Source organism: Cetorhinus maximus, chromosome 10 (assembly GCF_964194155.1).
Source record: "Cetorhinus maximus chromosome 10, sCetMax3.hap1.1, whole genome shotgun sequence".
Taxonomy (NCBI): Eukaryota; Metazoa; Chordata; class Chondrichthyes; order Lamniformes; family Cetorhinidae; genus Cetorhinus; species Cetorhinus maximus.
The window spans coordinates 128,545,669-128,560,310 of record NC_135888.1 but is presented as its reverse complement, the minus strand read 5'-3'; the positions used below and the strand labels follow the sequence as shown (position 1 = coordinate 128,560,310).

Below are 14,642 nucleotides of genomic sequence, written 5' to 3'. Positions count from 1 at the left end.
AGCATTGATTTGTTAAGGGATGGTTGTGCCTGACTAATCTGATTGAATTTTTTGAGGAGGTAACGAGGGTAGCGCATTTGATGGAGTCCACGGGGATTTTAGCAAGGCTTTTGACGAAGTCCCACCTGGCAGCCTGGTCAGGAAAGAAAAGAGTCCATGGGATTCAAGGGCAAGTAACAAGCTGGAACCAAAATTGGTTCAGTGGTATGAAGCAAAGGGGTAATGGTTAACAAGTGTTTTTCTGACAGGAAGGCTGTTTCCACTGGAGTTTAGGAGAACTCAGTACTGGGCCCCTTGATCTTCATGTCAATGGTTTAGACTGAAATGTAGGGGGAGTGATTAAGAAGTTTGCAGGTGATGCAGAAATTGGCCATGTGGTTGATGGTGAGGAAGAGAGCTGTTGACTGCAGGAAGATATCAATGGACTGGTCAAGTGGGCAGAAAAAGACAAATGGAATTCAATCTGGAGAAGCATGAAATAATGCATTCAGAGAGGGCAAACAAGGCAAGGGAATGCCGATAAATGGTAGGATACTGAGAAGTGTAGAGGAACAGAGGGACGTCGGAGTGTATGTCCACAAATCCCTGAAGGTAGCAGGACAGGTGATAAGGTGGTTAACAAGACATTCTGGATATTTTCCTTTATTAACTGAGGCGTAGACATAAGTGCAGGCAGGTTATGGGAGTAAAATATAAAATACTGTTTAGACCACAGCTGGTGTGCTGCACACAGTTCCGGTCACTGCATTATGGGAAGGCCGTGATCGCACGAGAGAGGGAACAGAGGAAATTTAAGATGATGTTGCCAGGAATACAGTATCATACCGAAGGAAAGATTGTATAGGTTGAGGTTATTTTCTTTGGAACAAAGGATTCTGGGGGGAGAATTCATTGAAGTGTACAAAATTATGAGAAACCGAGATACAGTGGATAGGAAGGACCAATTTCTCTTAGCAGAGAGGTGAATAACCAAAAGGCAGAGATTTAAAGTAATTGGCAGAAGGGTTAGAGGGAAATTCAGTAATCCCAGCTCAGTCAGCGAGAGACCAGCCCTGAATCCCAGCTCAGTCAGCGAGAGACCAGCCATGAATCCCAGCTCAGTCAGTGAGAGACCAGCCCTGAATCCCAGCTCAGTCAGCGAGAGACCAGCCCTGAATCCCAGCTCAGTCAGCAAGAGACCAGCCCTGAATCCCAACTCAGTCAGCGAGAGACCAGCCCTGAATCCCAGCTCAGTCAGCGAGAGACCAGCCCTGAATCCCAGCTCAGTCAGCGAGAGACCAGCCCTGAATCCCAGCTCAGTCAGCGAGAGACCAGCCCTGAATCCCAGCTCAGTCAGCGAGAGACCAGCCCTGAATCCCAGCTCAGTCAGCGAGAGACCAGCCCTGAATCCCAGCTCAGTCAGCGAGAGACCAGCCCTGAATCCCAGCTCAGTCAGCGAGAGACCAGCCCTGAATCCCAGCTCAGTCAGCGAGAGACCAGCCCTGAATCCCAGCTCAGTTGCCTTTAAGTATTGAACAGACCCAGGCTGCCTGTGGCACATGCAGGTAATATGCTTCTTTATGTTTGATTTGTATGAAGGGTCTCTTGGACATGGATCTGGATAAGTTCCAGTACGCAGGGGCGAATGTGACTGGCTTTCAGATTGTGCGGCCTGACAGTGCTCAAGTATCTAAATTCCTGCAGCGTTGGAAGAAACTGGATGGCAAAGAGTATCAGGGAGTTGAGGGACATAAACTGAAGGTAGGAGGTTTTAGCGCGCTACTGCTCACTCTCTCATCCAATATTCATTCTTCTTTCCTCATGAACATGAAGTCTCTGAGTCACCCCTACTCAGTGAGAATAATGTGGTCGAGACTCAGAGTGACTGATAATAAGAACATGGGAAACAGGAGCAGGCATAGGCCATTTGGCCCCTCCAGCCTAGTGCACGATTCACTAAGATGAAGGTAGCAGGACAGGTGATAAGGTGGTTTACAGGGCATATGGGATATTTTCCTTTATTAACTAAGGCATATAAGGCATAAGAGCAGACAGGTTATGGGAATACAATATATAAAACACTGATTAGTCCACAGCGCACAGTCCTGGCCACTGCATTCTGGGAAGGATGTGTTCGCTCTAGAGAGGAGACAGAGGAAATTTAACGAATATCGAACATCGATCCAATTCCACTGTCAATGTGTTGGAGCTGATAAGTGATGGAATTAGAAAGGAAAATGCATTTGTGCAGTACCCAGCCATACAACCAAACTTCTTCCTTCACTTGTTGCCCAAACCCCACACCTCTTGATCCCCTACTCGACAGTGTAAACACCTGTCAGTCTCAGTCTTGAACATGCTCAATGACTGAGCGTTCACAGGGCTCTGGGGTAGATCCTGGCTGAGTATTTCCGCGGCATTCTCAGTGCAAGGTGTGCCGGGCCCACAATCCACTGTCAGTGTTATTGGAAAGGGGATGGGGAAACACTGTTCCCAGTGAAGGAATGTGAACTGAAGGATGGGAGGAGGAGGGCCTCGGAGTCAGGGATGAGATGGAAAACCCAGAACTAGATATAGAGTGTGGCTCCCCTTCTGGGGACAATTCCAATCGCTGGCCAGTGTCTCCGGGTGGGTTTTTAATTGGACAGGGGAGTGGGTGGAGGATGCCTCTTAAGTTTAATCATTTCTGGGTCCCGCAGTGATTCCTAATTGTGTGTAATTGTGTGTAAATTCGTAGCTCAGTGCGTCCTGCCCACTGACAGCTGCTGCCCAGAACCATGGTGTGCAGAGAGAGCCTGACACCTCTGGCACCACGTAGCACTGTCAGAATAAACTCCTGACGATAGAGTGAGCCTTTCAGGCAATTGAAGATTTCAACAGCTCACTGTTCTCGCCCTGTCAGCCTCTCGCTTGCACTGTGACACCTCAGCAGAGCACTGTCCAGATTCTCGAGTCCCAGTTCTCAGACAGGAGCTAACTCTCACTCCATGTCCCTTTCCCTTCCTGCAGTACACATCAGCCATGACCTTTGATGGAGTACTCGTGCTGTCGGAAGCCTTCAAATATCTACGCAAGACACGGATCGACATCTCACGGAGAGGCAACGCAGGAGACTGTTTGGCAAACCCGGCCGTACCTTGGGGTCAAGGGATAGACATTCAACGAGCTTTACAGCAGGTACTGCACTGCAACTGGGCACTTCTGGGGATCCCTCGACACTGTCGCATCAAATACTCCCAGAGCAGGTACAGCATAGGGTTAGACACAAAGTAAAGCTCCCTCTATATTCTCCCATCAAACACTCCCAGGGCAGGTATAGCACGGGGTTAGATACAGAGTAAAGCTCCCTCTACACTGTCCCCATCAAACACTCCCAGGGCAGGAACAGCACGGGGTTAGACACAGAGTAAAGCTCTCTCTACACTGTCCCCATCAAACACTCCCAGGGCAGGTACAGCACGGGGTTAGACACAGAGTAAAGCTCTCTCTACACTGTCCCCATCAAACACTCCCAGGGCAGGAACAACACGGGGTTAGACACAAACTAAAGCTCCCTCTACACTGTCCCCATCAAACACTCCCAGGACAGGTACAGCACGGGGTTAGACACAAACTAAAGCTCCCTCTATACTGTCCCATCAAACACTCCCACGGTAGATACAACATGAGATTAGATACAGAATAAAACTCCCTGTACATTGTCCCATCAAACACTCCCAGAACAGGTACAGCACGGGGTTAGATACAGAGTAAAGCTCCCTCTACACTGACCCATCAAACGGACCCAGGAGAGAGCACAGGGTTAGATACAGAGTAAAGCTCCCTGTTCATGATAAAATTTGTTTTGTGTTTGACTGCACTGCAGGTTCGTAGTGACGGGCTGACTGGAAACATTCAATTTAATGAATATGGACATCGGACCAACTACACGGTCAACGTGTTGGAGCTGAAAAGTGATGGAATTAGAAAGGTAAATTCCTAGTGCACAGTAGCCCCTCAAACTTCACAAACTACCCCGCCCAACCACACATACTCCCCCAACCACGAGTACTCCCCCAACAAAGCGTACTCCCCCAACTACGAGTATTCCCCCAACCACGCGTACTCCTCAATCACGCGCACTCCCCCAACCATGCATTCTCCCCAGCCCTGTGTACCCCCCAACCACATCTAACCCCCAGCAATGTGTACTCCTCAACCAGGCATACCCCCAACCACTCCTACCCTCCCAACCACGCATACCTCCCCAACCACGCCTACCCTCCCCAACTACGAGTACTTCCCCCAACCACACATATCCCCCAACTATGCGTACCCCTCAACCACACGTGCTCCCCCAACCACGCGTACCCCCCAACCACGCATATCCCCAACTATGCGTACCCCTCAACCACGTGTACCTCCCCAACCACGCCTACCCCCAACCACGCATATTCCCCCCACCACACGTACTCCCCCAACCATGCATATCCCCCAACCATGCCTACCCCCCCAACCACGCATATTCCGCCAACCACGCGTACTCCCTCACAACCATGCGTACTTTCCCATGCATACCCCGCAATCATGTGTACCCAACAACCATATGTACCCCCTAACCAAGCATACCCCCCAACCACGCCTATCCCGCCAACCATACGTAACCCCCCCAACTACCCGTAAAGCCCAAACCACCTTAACCCCCACAAACATTATTCAAGTGTCCACAAGTTCCCCAAAAGTATATAGTTTGGGTTGGAAGATCTGCTGAAAGATGGGTAGGTGGGTTGGAGGGATATGGTGAAGTGGATAGATGGGGTTGAGGTTTTTGTGGAGCAAGTTTGGTTGTGGGATATTGGGTGAAGGTGAGTAGGTGGGGTTGAGTGATGTGGTGAGATGGGTAGGTGGCTTTGTGGGATATGTGAGGTGGGTAGATGAGGCTGAGGAACATGTGGAGAAAGTTAGGTTGAGGGATATGGGGTGAAAGTGAGTAGGTTTGTGAGGATAAGGTGAGGTGAGCAGCTGGTCTGATGGATATTCTGAGAAGGTGGGTATAAGGTGATAGGTTTGTTGACTGTCCCTATTCCTGTTTTGTGGCAATGTTAGTTTAGTGCTTTGCGTCACAGAATAATGATGAGCCAATCTCAAATCACATTACCTCCCGGTCACATTACCCTTTCTATTAATACTGCATTTTACAGATTGGTTATTGGAATGAAGATGACAAGTTTGTCGCAACAACAGGGGACCATCACATTGGCAACGACACCAGTGGCATCCAGAATCGGACATATTTTGTGACAACAATCTTAGTAAGTGTTACAGCTCTGAGTGTTATTCATCACTGGCTTCCTGAGTGACCTGAACACTGGAATGAAAACAACTTCACACATTTCCAAAAATGGAGCCAAGGCAGGTGGATGGAAATAAGATGGAGACCAGCCATGATCTCGTTCAATAACAGAACAGACTCAAGGGGCTGAATGTCCTCCCTTCATTCCTATGGTACCCTCAATACACGTTACAAGCTCTCTGTAGGGCAGGGAGCTCTCAAAGGTTTTGAGGATCATAGTAACAGGAGGAGACCGTTCAGCCACTTGAGTCTGTTCTGCCATTCATGGAGCCCATGGCTGATCTGTATCCTAACTCCATTTACCTGCCTTGGTTCTATAACCCTCAATACCCTTACCCAACAAAAATCTATCACAACAATAGCAAAATACTGCAGATACTGCAAATCTGAAGGTAAAAACTGAAAATGCTGGAAATACTCAACAGGTCAGGCAGCGTCTGTGGAGAGAGAAAAACAGTTAAGGTTTCAGATGGGATCTTCTGAAAAGTCATTGACCTGAAATATTAACTCTCTCACTCTCTCTGTCTCTCTCTCTCTCTCTCCATAGATACTGTCAGACTTGCTAAGTATTTCCAGCATTTAATGTTTTCATTTCAAACATCTATAAATCTCGGATTTAACGTTTTCAATTGATCCCCAGCATCCACAGCTTTTTGAGGGAGAGATCTCCAGTTTTCCTCTGTCCTTTGTGTGAAGAACTGCTTCCTGCCATCATTGCTGCATGTCCTGACTCTAATTTTAAGATTTCCTCCCCTTGTCCTGGATTCTCCACACCAGAGGAAGTAGTTTCTCTGTATTGACCCTATCAACTCCTTTTATCATTTAAAATTCTCCGTTTAAGAGCACTTGACTCTGACACATGTTTCAGTCCTAAAACATGAGCCACCTGTGCATAAAGTTAGCACCACTAGCACAGCACTGAGGTGGGCCACCTGACTACAGGCTATGCGACAGGTGAGAGGAGTGACAGAGGATCAGACAGTATTCGTGAGATAGATCTCAGATGGAAGTGTTATCCCATGAGGTTTCTGCCAACCATTGAACCCCTGCCGCCTTACACCCTCTGTAACATTCAGCTCATCCAAAACTCTGCTTCCTGTATCCTAACACACACCAAGACCCATTCACCCATTGCCCCCTTGCTTGGACTGGTTTATTAACACTATGGGCTGAATTTTGCCATCGGCGAGCAGGGAGCGGGGCCCCCTCGCCGACACATAAAATGACGCGGGATGACGTTTCATGAAGGGATTTAAAAAGTTTAATAAAGTTTTAGTGTTAATTATGAACGTGTCCCATCTCATTGTCACATGAGGGGGACATGTTAAGGAATTTTGCTTTCTTCTATTTTTAATGTTTTTAGAACTGTCAGCGATCTCCCTGAGACTGCACTTAGCCTCAGGGAGATGTACGCTCTTTTGTGTGCATGCGTGAAAGAGCGCACTGTCGCTTTTGGGGAATTCCCCCGCCCCCCCGCGCCCGCACAGGAAGCGCATAGCACTTCCTGCCAGGCATCACGCTGGGCGGTCCTTAATTGGCCCGCCCACTTAAAATGGCGGCAGGGCCCGCTTCTCCGGCGGGGATCAGCTCCCCGCCCGCCGGAGATTGGGTCGTGCCCGCCCACCCGACAGGCAGAAAATTCTGCCCTATATGTGAGACAGGTTACAGAGTAGGCACGTGTCTCATTCGTACAGTGTTCCTTCCTCTCTCCTGAATGTCTAGCACATGACTGCTGATCTCACTGTTACATCATGACCTACATCACTCATTGACATATGATTATATTCAGCATCACACTATATATATGGCAGATGATTCCATCCAGCCCTTCCAAAGTGCCAGTCATAGTATGTTGAAAGGTCTCGGGTGCAGAAGCAACCCCATTTGGTCGGCAGTTGAAGCAGTACTGGCCAAAGGGTGCAATGAATGTTGTTAGCATTTTGGACTGTTCCTCTAGTGAGAGTTGTTAGAAGCTGCTGTTTGCACCCAGTTTAATGAAAACTGAACTCCTCGCTGTAGTATGTGTGTTCGGTAAGGGTTAATGTGGGACTGGGGAAACAGTACTGCCCAGATTATAATGTAGAGAGTTACATGGGGGTAGACTGTGTGTAGCGAGAGTCTGTGAGAAGTAGGCATTAACATAGCAGCTAGACAGAGCTGTACCTTGGAGATATGTATATATCTGTGTGTTAACAATAAATGGTTTATTTTCAATCAGACAAGCCTCCAAACCTCTTAGTGAGACACCTAACAGCCTTACAACTTGCTGACGTATATTGGTTCTTGTCCGACAATGCCTTGCAGGATTTTAATATTCTCGTCCTTGTTTTAAAATCCCTCCATGACCTTACCCCTCCATATCTCTGTAAACTTTGGCGCTTCTCCAATTCTGGCCTCTTCCACGTTTCCCATTTTCGTCACACCACCATTGGCCCTCTACCTCTCTACCTCTCACTCCACATTTAAGATGCTCCTCTGCAGTCCTGCTACATCCAGTCGTGAATGGTGGTGGACAATTAAACAACGCACTGGAGGAGGAGGCTCCACAAATATCCCCATCCTCAATGATGGAGGAGCCCAGTGCATCAGTGCAAAAGATAAGGTTGAAGCATTTGCAACAATCTGCAGCCAGAAGTGCAGAGTCCATCTCGGCCTCCTCCGGAGGTCCCCAGTATCACAGATGCCAGCCTTCAGCCAATTCGTTTCACTCTACGTGATGTCAAGAAACAGCTGAAGGTACTGGATACTGCAAAGGCTATGGGCCCTGACAATATTCCAGCAATAGCACTGAAGACTTGTGCTTCAGAACTAGTCAAGCTGTTTGAATACAGCTACAACACAGGCATCTACTCGGCAATGTGGAAAATTGCCCAGGTATGTCCTGTACACAAAAAGCAGGATAAATCCAACCTGGCCAATTACCGCCCCATCAGCCTACTCTCCATCATCAGTAAAGTAATGGAAGGGGTCATCAACAGTGCTATCAAGTGGCACTTGCTTAGCAATAACCTGCTCATTGACGACCCCCAGTTTGGGATCCACCAAGGCCACTCAGATCCTAACCTCATTACAGCCTTGGTTCAAACATGGACAAAAGAGCTGAACTCCCGATGTGAGGTGAGAGTGACTGCCCTTGACATCAAGGCTGCATCATTTGACCAAGTGAGGCATCAAGGGGCCCTAGCAAAACTGGAGTCAATGGGAATCAGGGGTCAAGCTCTCCACTGGTTGAAGTCATACCTAGGAAAAAACGAAGATGGTTGTGGTTGTTGGATGTCAGTCATCTCAGCTCCAGGACATCACTGCAGGAGTTCCTCAGGGTGGTATCCTCAGCCCAACCATCTTCAGCTGCTTCATCAATGACCTTCCTTCCATCGCAAGGTCAGAAGTGGGATGTTCACTGATGCTTGCACAATGTTCAGCACCATTTGCAATCCTCAGATCCTGAATCAGTCCATGTCCAAATGCAGCAAGACCTGGACGATATCCAGGCTTGGTTTGACAAGCGACAAGTAACATTTGCGCCACACAAGTGCCAGGCAATGACCACCTCCAAGAAAAGAGAATCTAACATCACCCCTTGACGTTCAATGGCATTACCATCACTGAATCCCCCACTATCAACATCCTGGGGGTTACCATTGACCAGAAACAGAACTGGACTAGCTATATAAATACTGTGGCTACAAGAGCAGGTCAGAGGCTAGGAACCCTGTGTGAATAACTCACCTCCTGACTCCCCAAAGCCTGTCCACCATCCGCAAGGCACAATTCAGGAGTGTGATGGAATACTCTCTACTTGCCTGGATGAGTGCAACTCCCACAACACTCAAGAAGCTTCACACAGTCCAGGATAAAGCAGCCTGCTTGATTGGCTCCACATCCACAAACATTCACTCCCTCCACCACTGATGCATAGCAGCAGCAGTGTGTACCATCTACAAGATGCATTGCAGGAATTCACCAAGGCTCCTTAGACAGCACCTTCCAAACACATGACCACTGCCATCTAGAAGAACAAGGGCAGCAGATAGATGGGAACACCACCACCTGGAAGTTCCCCTTCAAGTCACTCACCATCCTGACTTGGAAACATATCGCCGTTCCTTCACTGTCACTGGGTCAAAATCCTGGAACTCCCTTCCTAACAGCACTGTGGGTGTACCTACACCACGTGGACTGCAGCGGTTCAAAAAGGCAGCTCACCACCACCTTCTCAAGGGCAACTAGGGATAGGCAATAAACACTGGCCCAATCAGCGAAGCCCACATCCAGTGAATGAATTTTAAAAAACCTACCTCTTTGGCCAAGATTATGATCACCTGTCCCAATATCTTCTTATATGGCTTGGTATCAAATTTTGTTTGATAATACTCCTGACAAGAAGCTTAGGACGTTTTACTGGTGTAAAGATGCCAAATAAATGCAGACTATTGTTATGGTTGAGATGCACATCTGTTGCTGAATAACTGAAGTCTAGCATGAAATCCATTTGAACAGATCACATCAACAAATAATCAGAAAATCTCCAGTTTCAATTCATTGCTCTCAGGTTAGGATAGAACTAACAACCCTTTCAGGCAACATCAAAATTGAAGCACAGGTTTTAGAAGCGGAGAGTCAAGCTCTTTATTTCCATGGGAGACTAACACTGTCTCTAACAAAATACAATTAAGCACCTGGCGGTATAACTCAGATCTGCTGACCTCACAAAGGTCTGAGACCAACACAAATAGTTTATGGTGTGGGAATCTCAGGTGTATTGTAGCAAGTCCTGGGAGTCATGACCTCACACCCAGCCTCACCTACCCTGGGAGCAAGGATAGCACAGCCTAGTCACTGTTTGCTTGTAGCCACTGATGTGAATGAAACCATTCAGGATCTGTGCCCCGTAGCATGAGTTCCGTCAACGGGAGATATCAACGAAAGAAACAGGTTAAGCTGTTGCTGAATAACTGAAGTCTAGCATGAAATCCATTTGAACAGATCACATCAACAAATAATCAGAAAATCTCCAGTTTCAATTCATTGCTCTCAGGTTAAGATAGAACTAACAACCCTTTCAGGCAACATCAAAATTGAAGCACAGGTTTTAGAAGCGGAGAGTCAAGCTTTTTATTTCCATGGGAGACTAACACTGTCTCTAACAAAATACAATTAAGCACCTGGCGATATAACTCAGATCTGCTGACCTCACAAAGGTCTGAGACCAACACAAATAGTTTATGGTGTGGGAATCTCAGGTGTATTGTAGCAAGTCCTGGGAGTCATGACCTCACACCCAGCCTCACCTACCCTGGGAGCAAGGATAGCACAGCCTAGTCACTGTTTGCTTGTAGCCACTGATGTGAATGAAACCATTCAGGATCTGTGCCCCGTAGCATGAGTTCCATCAATGGGAGATATCAATGAAAGAAACAGGTTAAGCTGTGAAAAGTAAAGACACTTGATAAATAACAAGAAATGTCTACTGAGGGATTAGGTTAAAGGTTTCACTTTCAGTGTTAGTGGAGACTGGAGAACATGATAGCAAATAATTCAATCACAGGAACAAAATAGATAGGAGCAGGAATCGATCAGATGGCCCCTTCAGCCTGCTCTACCATTCAATAAGATCTTGGTTGAACTTCTACTTCAACTCCACTTTCCCATTTTATCCCTCTGTCCCTTGATTTCCTTGGTGTCCAAAACTCTAGCCATCTAAGCCTTGCACAGACAAGAACTGGGTGTCCATTGCCCTCCGAGCCGAGAATTCCAAGGATTTACAACCCTCTTAGTGAAGAAATTTCTCACCTCAGTCCTGAATGGCCAACCTCTTATCGTGAGGCTGTATCTCCTAGTTTTAGGCTCTGCAGGAAAAACAATTTTTGAGGATCTACATCCTCTGAGAATTTTTTGTGCTATATTGAAATCGTCTCCCATTCTTCTAAACTCCAGAGTGAATAGGCCCATTCTACTCAAACTCTCCTAAAAGGACAGTCCCCTCATCCCAGGAATCAATCTAGTGAACTTTCTTCCTTCATTTCTTAGGTAAGGGGACCAAAACTGTACACAGTACCCCAGGTGTGGTCAAACCAAAGCCCTATATAATTACAGAAATACTTCCTTGCGCTTATGCTTTAACTTCCTTGCAATTAAGACCAACATACCATTTGCCTTCCTAATTTTTTGCTTTACCTGCATATTAACTTTCAGTGATTTATACACAAAAACTCCCAAATCCTTCCAAAATATCAATATTTCCCAGTTGCTCACCATTTTAAAAAATGTTCTTTTTTTCATTCTTCTGACCAAAGTAGATCATTTCACACTTTCTCACATTATGCTCCATCAGTCCCCTTCTTACCCAATTGCTTAACTGGTCTATAATCTCTGTGCAACCTCTTTATATCCTCCGCACAGCTTACTTTCCCATTGATCTTAAAATAATTGATTGGTTTGTAGCAGTCTGTGGCTGGGTGAATGTGGACGCCCATTCCACACACAGCAGATTTGATCCCACAGAATCACAGAATTGTTACAGTGTAGAAGGAGGCCATTTGGCCCATCAAGTCTGCACCAGCCCTCTGAGCATTTTAACTTAGTGCCAATCTCCTTCCTTTTTCATGTAGCCCTGAACATTGAAATCCTGGATTTCATTATTCTGAGTTGGGACACTCCACCCCAGGACTCCTGCTGGATCCTGCATATGACAGCTTGGGGCATAGCTGTAAAGCCCCCAGTGATGGCTCACAGTCTAGGCTCCACACTATACATATTGGAACTATATCACCGTTCCTTCACTGTCGCTGGATCAAAATCCTGGAGCTTCTTCCCTAACAGTGCTGTGGGTATGTTTACATCACATGGACTGCAGTGGTTCAAGAAGGCGGCTCACCACCACCTTGTCAAGGGCAATTAGGGAGGGGCAATAAATGCAGGTCTAGCCACCGACGCCCACATCCCATGAACGACTAAAAATAAAATACACCATTTGGGTCAACAGCTCTACATATATGAGAGCAAACTGGGGAAGTGGGAGTGTTTTTTCCTTTATTTTTTTTCACGGGATGTGGGCGTCACTGGCAAGGCCAGCATTTATTGCCCACCCCTAATTGCCCTTGAGCTGAGTGGCTTGCTAGGCCATTTCAGAGGGCAATTAAGAGTCAACCACAGTGCTGTGGGTCTGGAATCACATGCAGACCAAACCGGGTAAGGATGGCAGATTTCCTTCCCTAAAGACGGTGTTGGATGAACTGGGAATGGTTGAAAGGCCAAGGTGATGCCCTGTTGACCGCATGGTTTGTGTCCGCAGGAACCCCCTTATGTGATGCTGAAGAAGAATCACGATCAGCTAGAGGGCAATGATAAATACGAGGGTTACTGTGTGGAGCTGGCAGCAGAGATCGCCAAACACGTCGGCTTCAAGTACAAGCTTGCAATCGTGGCAGACGGAAAATACGGAGCAAGGGATCCAGACTCTAAAGTGTGGAATGGCATGGTCGGAGAGCTCGTGTATTCAGTGAGTCTCGTGCCTGTTTCATTGATTGGTGTGGGTCTGCGTTGTGTACCATACTCGGGCTAGTCGTGCAAGGTCCTGTGTGGTATATGGTTGGCTTTTAGTGAAACATTCAATGGCCTCTAAAAACAGAGACGGTCTACAGAAATACATTTACAGTAGTGCTGAGCACAGTCCCTGGGAAATCTCTGTGGGGCTGACTTCAGTTTTGGGATGAATGATAAAATATCACTGACAAAAAAGGTAGCTTTCTTCTAGCCTGGACAAAGGGAGAGAAAATAGAGTCAAGATGAGAAGAAATAAGTCCAGTGGGACAAGGACTGGTTGAAACAATGGGTCTACCAGGGCAGTCCTGTATGTAGATTTTGGGAAGGAGGTAGAAGAGGGCTGTATGGGGTTGGGGGACTGTGAGGTTAGAGGCTGTGGAGGGTAGACCTCCAGAGGAGGTTAGGTCAGTGATAGTCCTGGCAACAATGGCTTGATATACAGTGGTGGGGTCATAGTCCAGGGGGAGGTAGGAGGAAGTGTTTGAGAGTTGGCACTCAGCCTCTGCGAGGTAGAGGTCAGTACACCAGACAACAATAGCACCACCCTTGTCAGCAGGTTTGATAACTTATGTCTTGATTCTATGAGTTCACTAGTCAAGTAAACTCAAATTACACACCTTCATATACACTTGTTAGTTGATGCTTGCCATCAATAATGGAGACTGACATAAGAACAAACTGTGATTGTTTAATGCAACAGAAGGCAGAGCACAAAAACCTTGCATGGGCTCCCACAACCGCCTCCAGCTCTAGACTTACCGTTAACCAGTAGCCTGTGCTGTACAGTGATTGGTCAGTGCTGTCACATGGTTAGTCCACTTGCATTCTCTTAAAGGTATATGGTGCTCCACTTTACCACAATAACAAAGTCAGGGTTGGATCCAAGAGAACAGAGTGCAGCAAGTTCAGAAAGAGGCAGGAGCTCTAAAGAAGAGTCATACAGACTTGAAACGTTAATCCTGTTTCTCTCTCCGGAGGTACTGCCAGGCCTGCTGCGTTCTTCCAGCATTTCCAGTTTTTATTCCTTCTCGTCTGGGTTTGCTTTGTTTCAGGTGTAGAAGTGCACTTTCATTTTTATTGAGAAGACCAGGTGCAGGATTAGGACCCCAGTGTGTGCAGCAAGACAGCCCTGTGTACTGAAAGAGAGCCCAGTATACTGAAAGAGAGCCCAGTGTACAGAGGGAGCCCCAGTGTACAGAGAGAGCCCAGTGTACAGAGGGAGCCCAGTGTGCAGCTTATATAACTTTTTTCATGACTGCCAGATGTCTCAAAGCACTTTACAGCCATTGAAATACTTTTGAAGTGTAGGAAACGTGGCAGCCAATTTGCACACAGCATACTCACACAAACAGCAATGTAATAATGACCAGATAATCTCTTATCATGATGCTGATTGCAAGATAAATATTGGCCAGGACATGAGGGAGACCTCCCCTGCTCTTCTTCACAATACTGCCATGGGTTCCTTTACATCATTAATTTTTGTGCTGGAGCTCTGGAGTGGGACCTGAATCATTGACTCAGAGGTGAGTACCAGCTGAGCCACAGCTGACATCACATGTGCAGAAAGAGCCCAGTGTACACACAGCCCTGTATACAGAGGGAGCCCATTATACAGAGGAAGCTCAGTGTAAAGCAGTGATTTCTGGATGTTTAGGCAGGGTGAGCGTACAGCCATTTAACATGCCTCACACGAAATGTAACTTCAAGCAAAAAGACCCAGTCACAATGTTGTGACGTTATTTATTGTATTACTAATAAACTCAACAACCTTTATTCTAATGTG

At 46.9% G+C, this 14,642-nt stretch overlaps 1 protein-coding gene across 1 annotated transcript in view; it reads left to right on the top strand.

The window, feature by feature from the left end:
- The window catches only part of LOC144686008 (glutamate receptor 1-like), a 245,409-nt gene that overhangs the window by 113,189 nt on the left and 117,578 nt on the right, over nucleotides 1-14,642 (top strand). Inside the window, exons 6-10 of the mRNA XM_078551125.1 lie at nucleotides 1,579-1,740; nucleotides 2,989-3,156; nucleotides 3,845-3,949; nucleotides 5,160-5,270; nucleotides 12,606-12,812. Of these exons, the coding sequence (XP_078407251.1) occupies nucleotides 1,579-1,740; nucleotides 2,989-3,156; nucleotides 3,845-3,949; nucleotides 5,160-5,270; nucleotides 12,606-12,812 (753 nt within the window). The remainder of the gene's footprint in view (nucleotides 1-1,578; nucleotides 1,741-2,988; nucleotides 3,157-3,844; nucleotides 3,950-5,159; nucleotides 5,271-12,605; nucleotides 12,813-14,642) is intronic.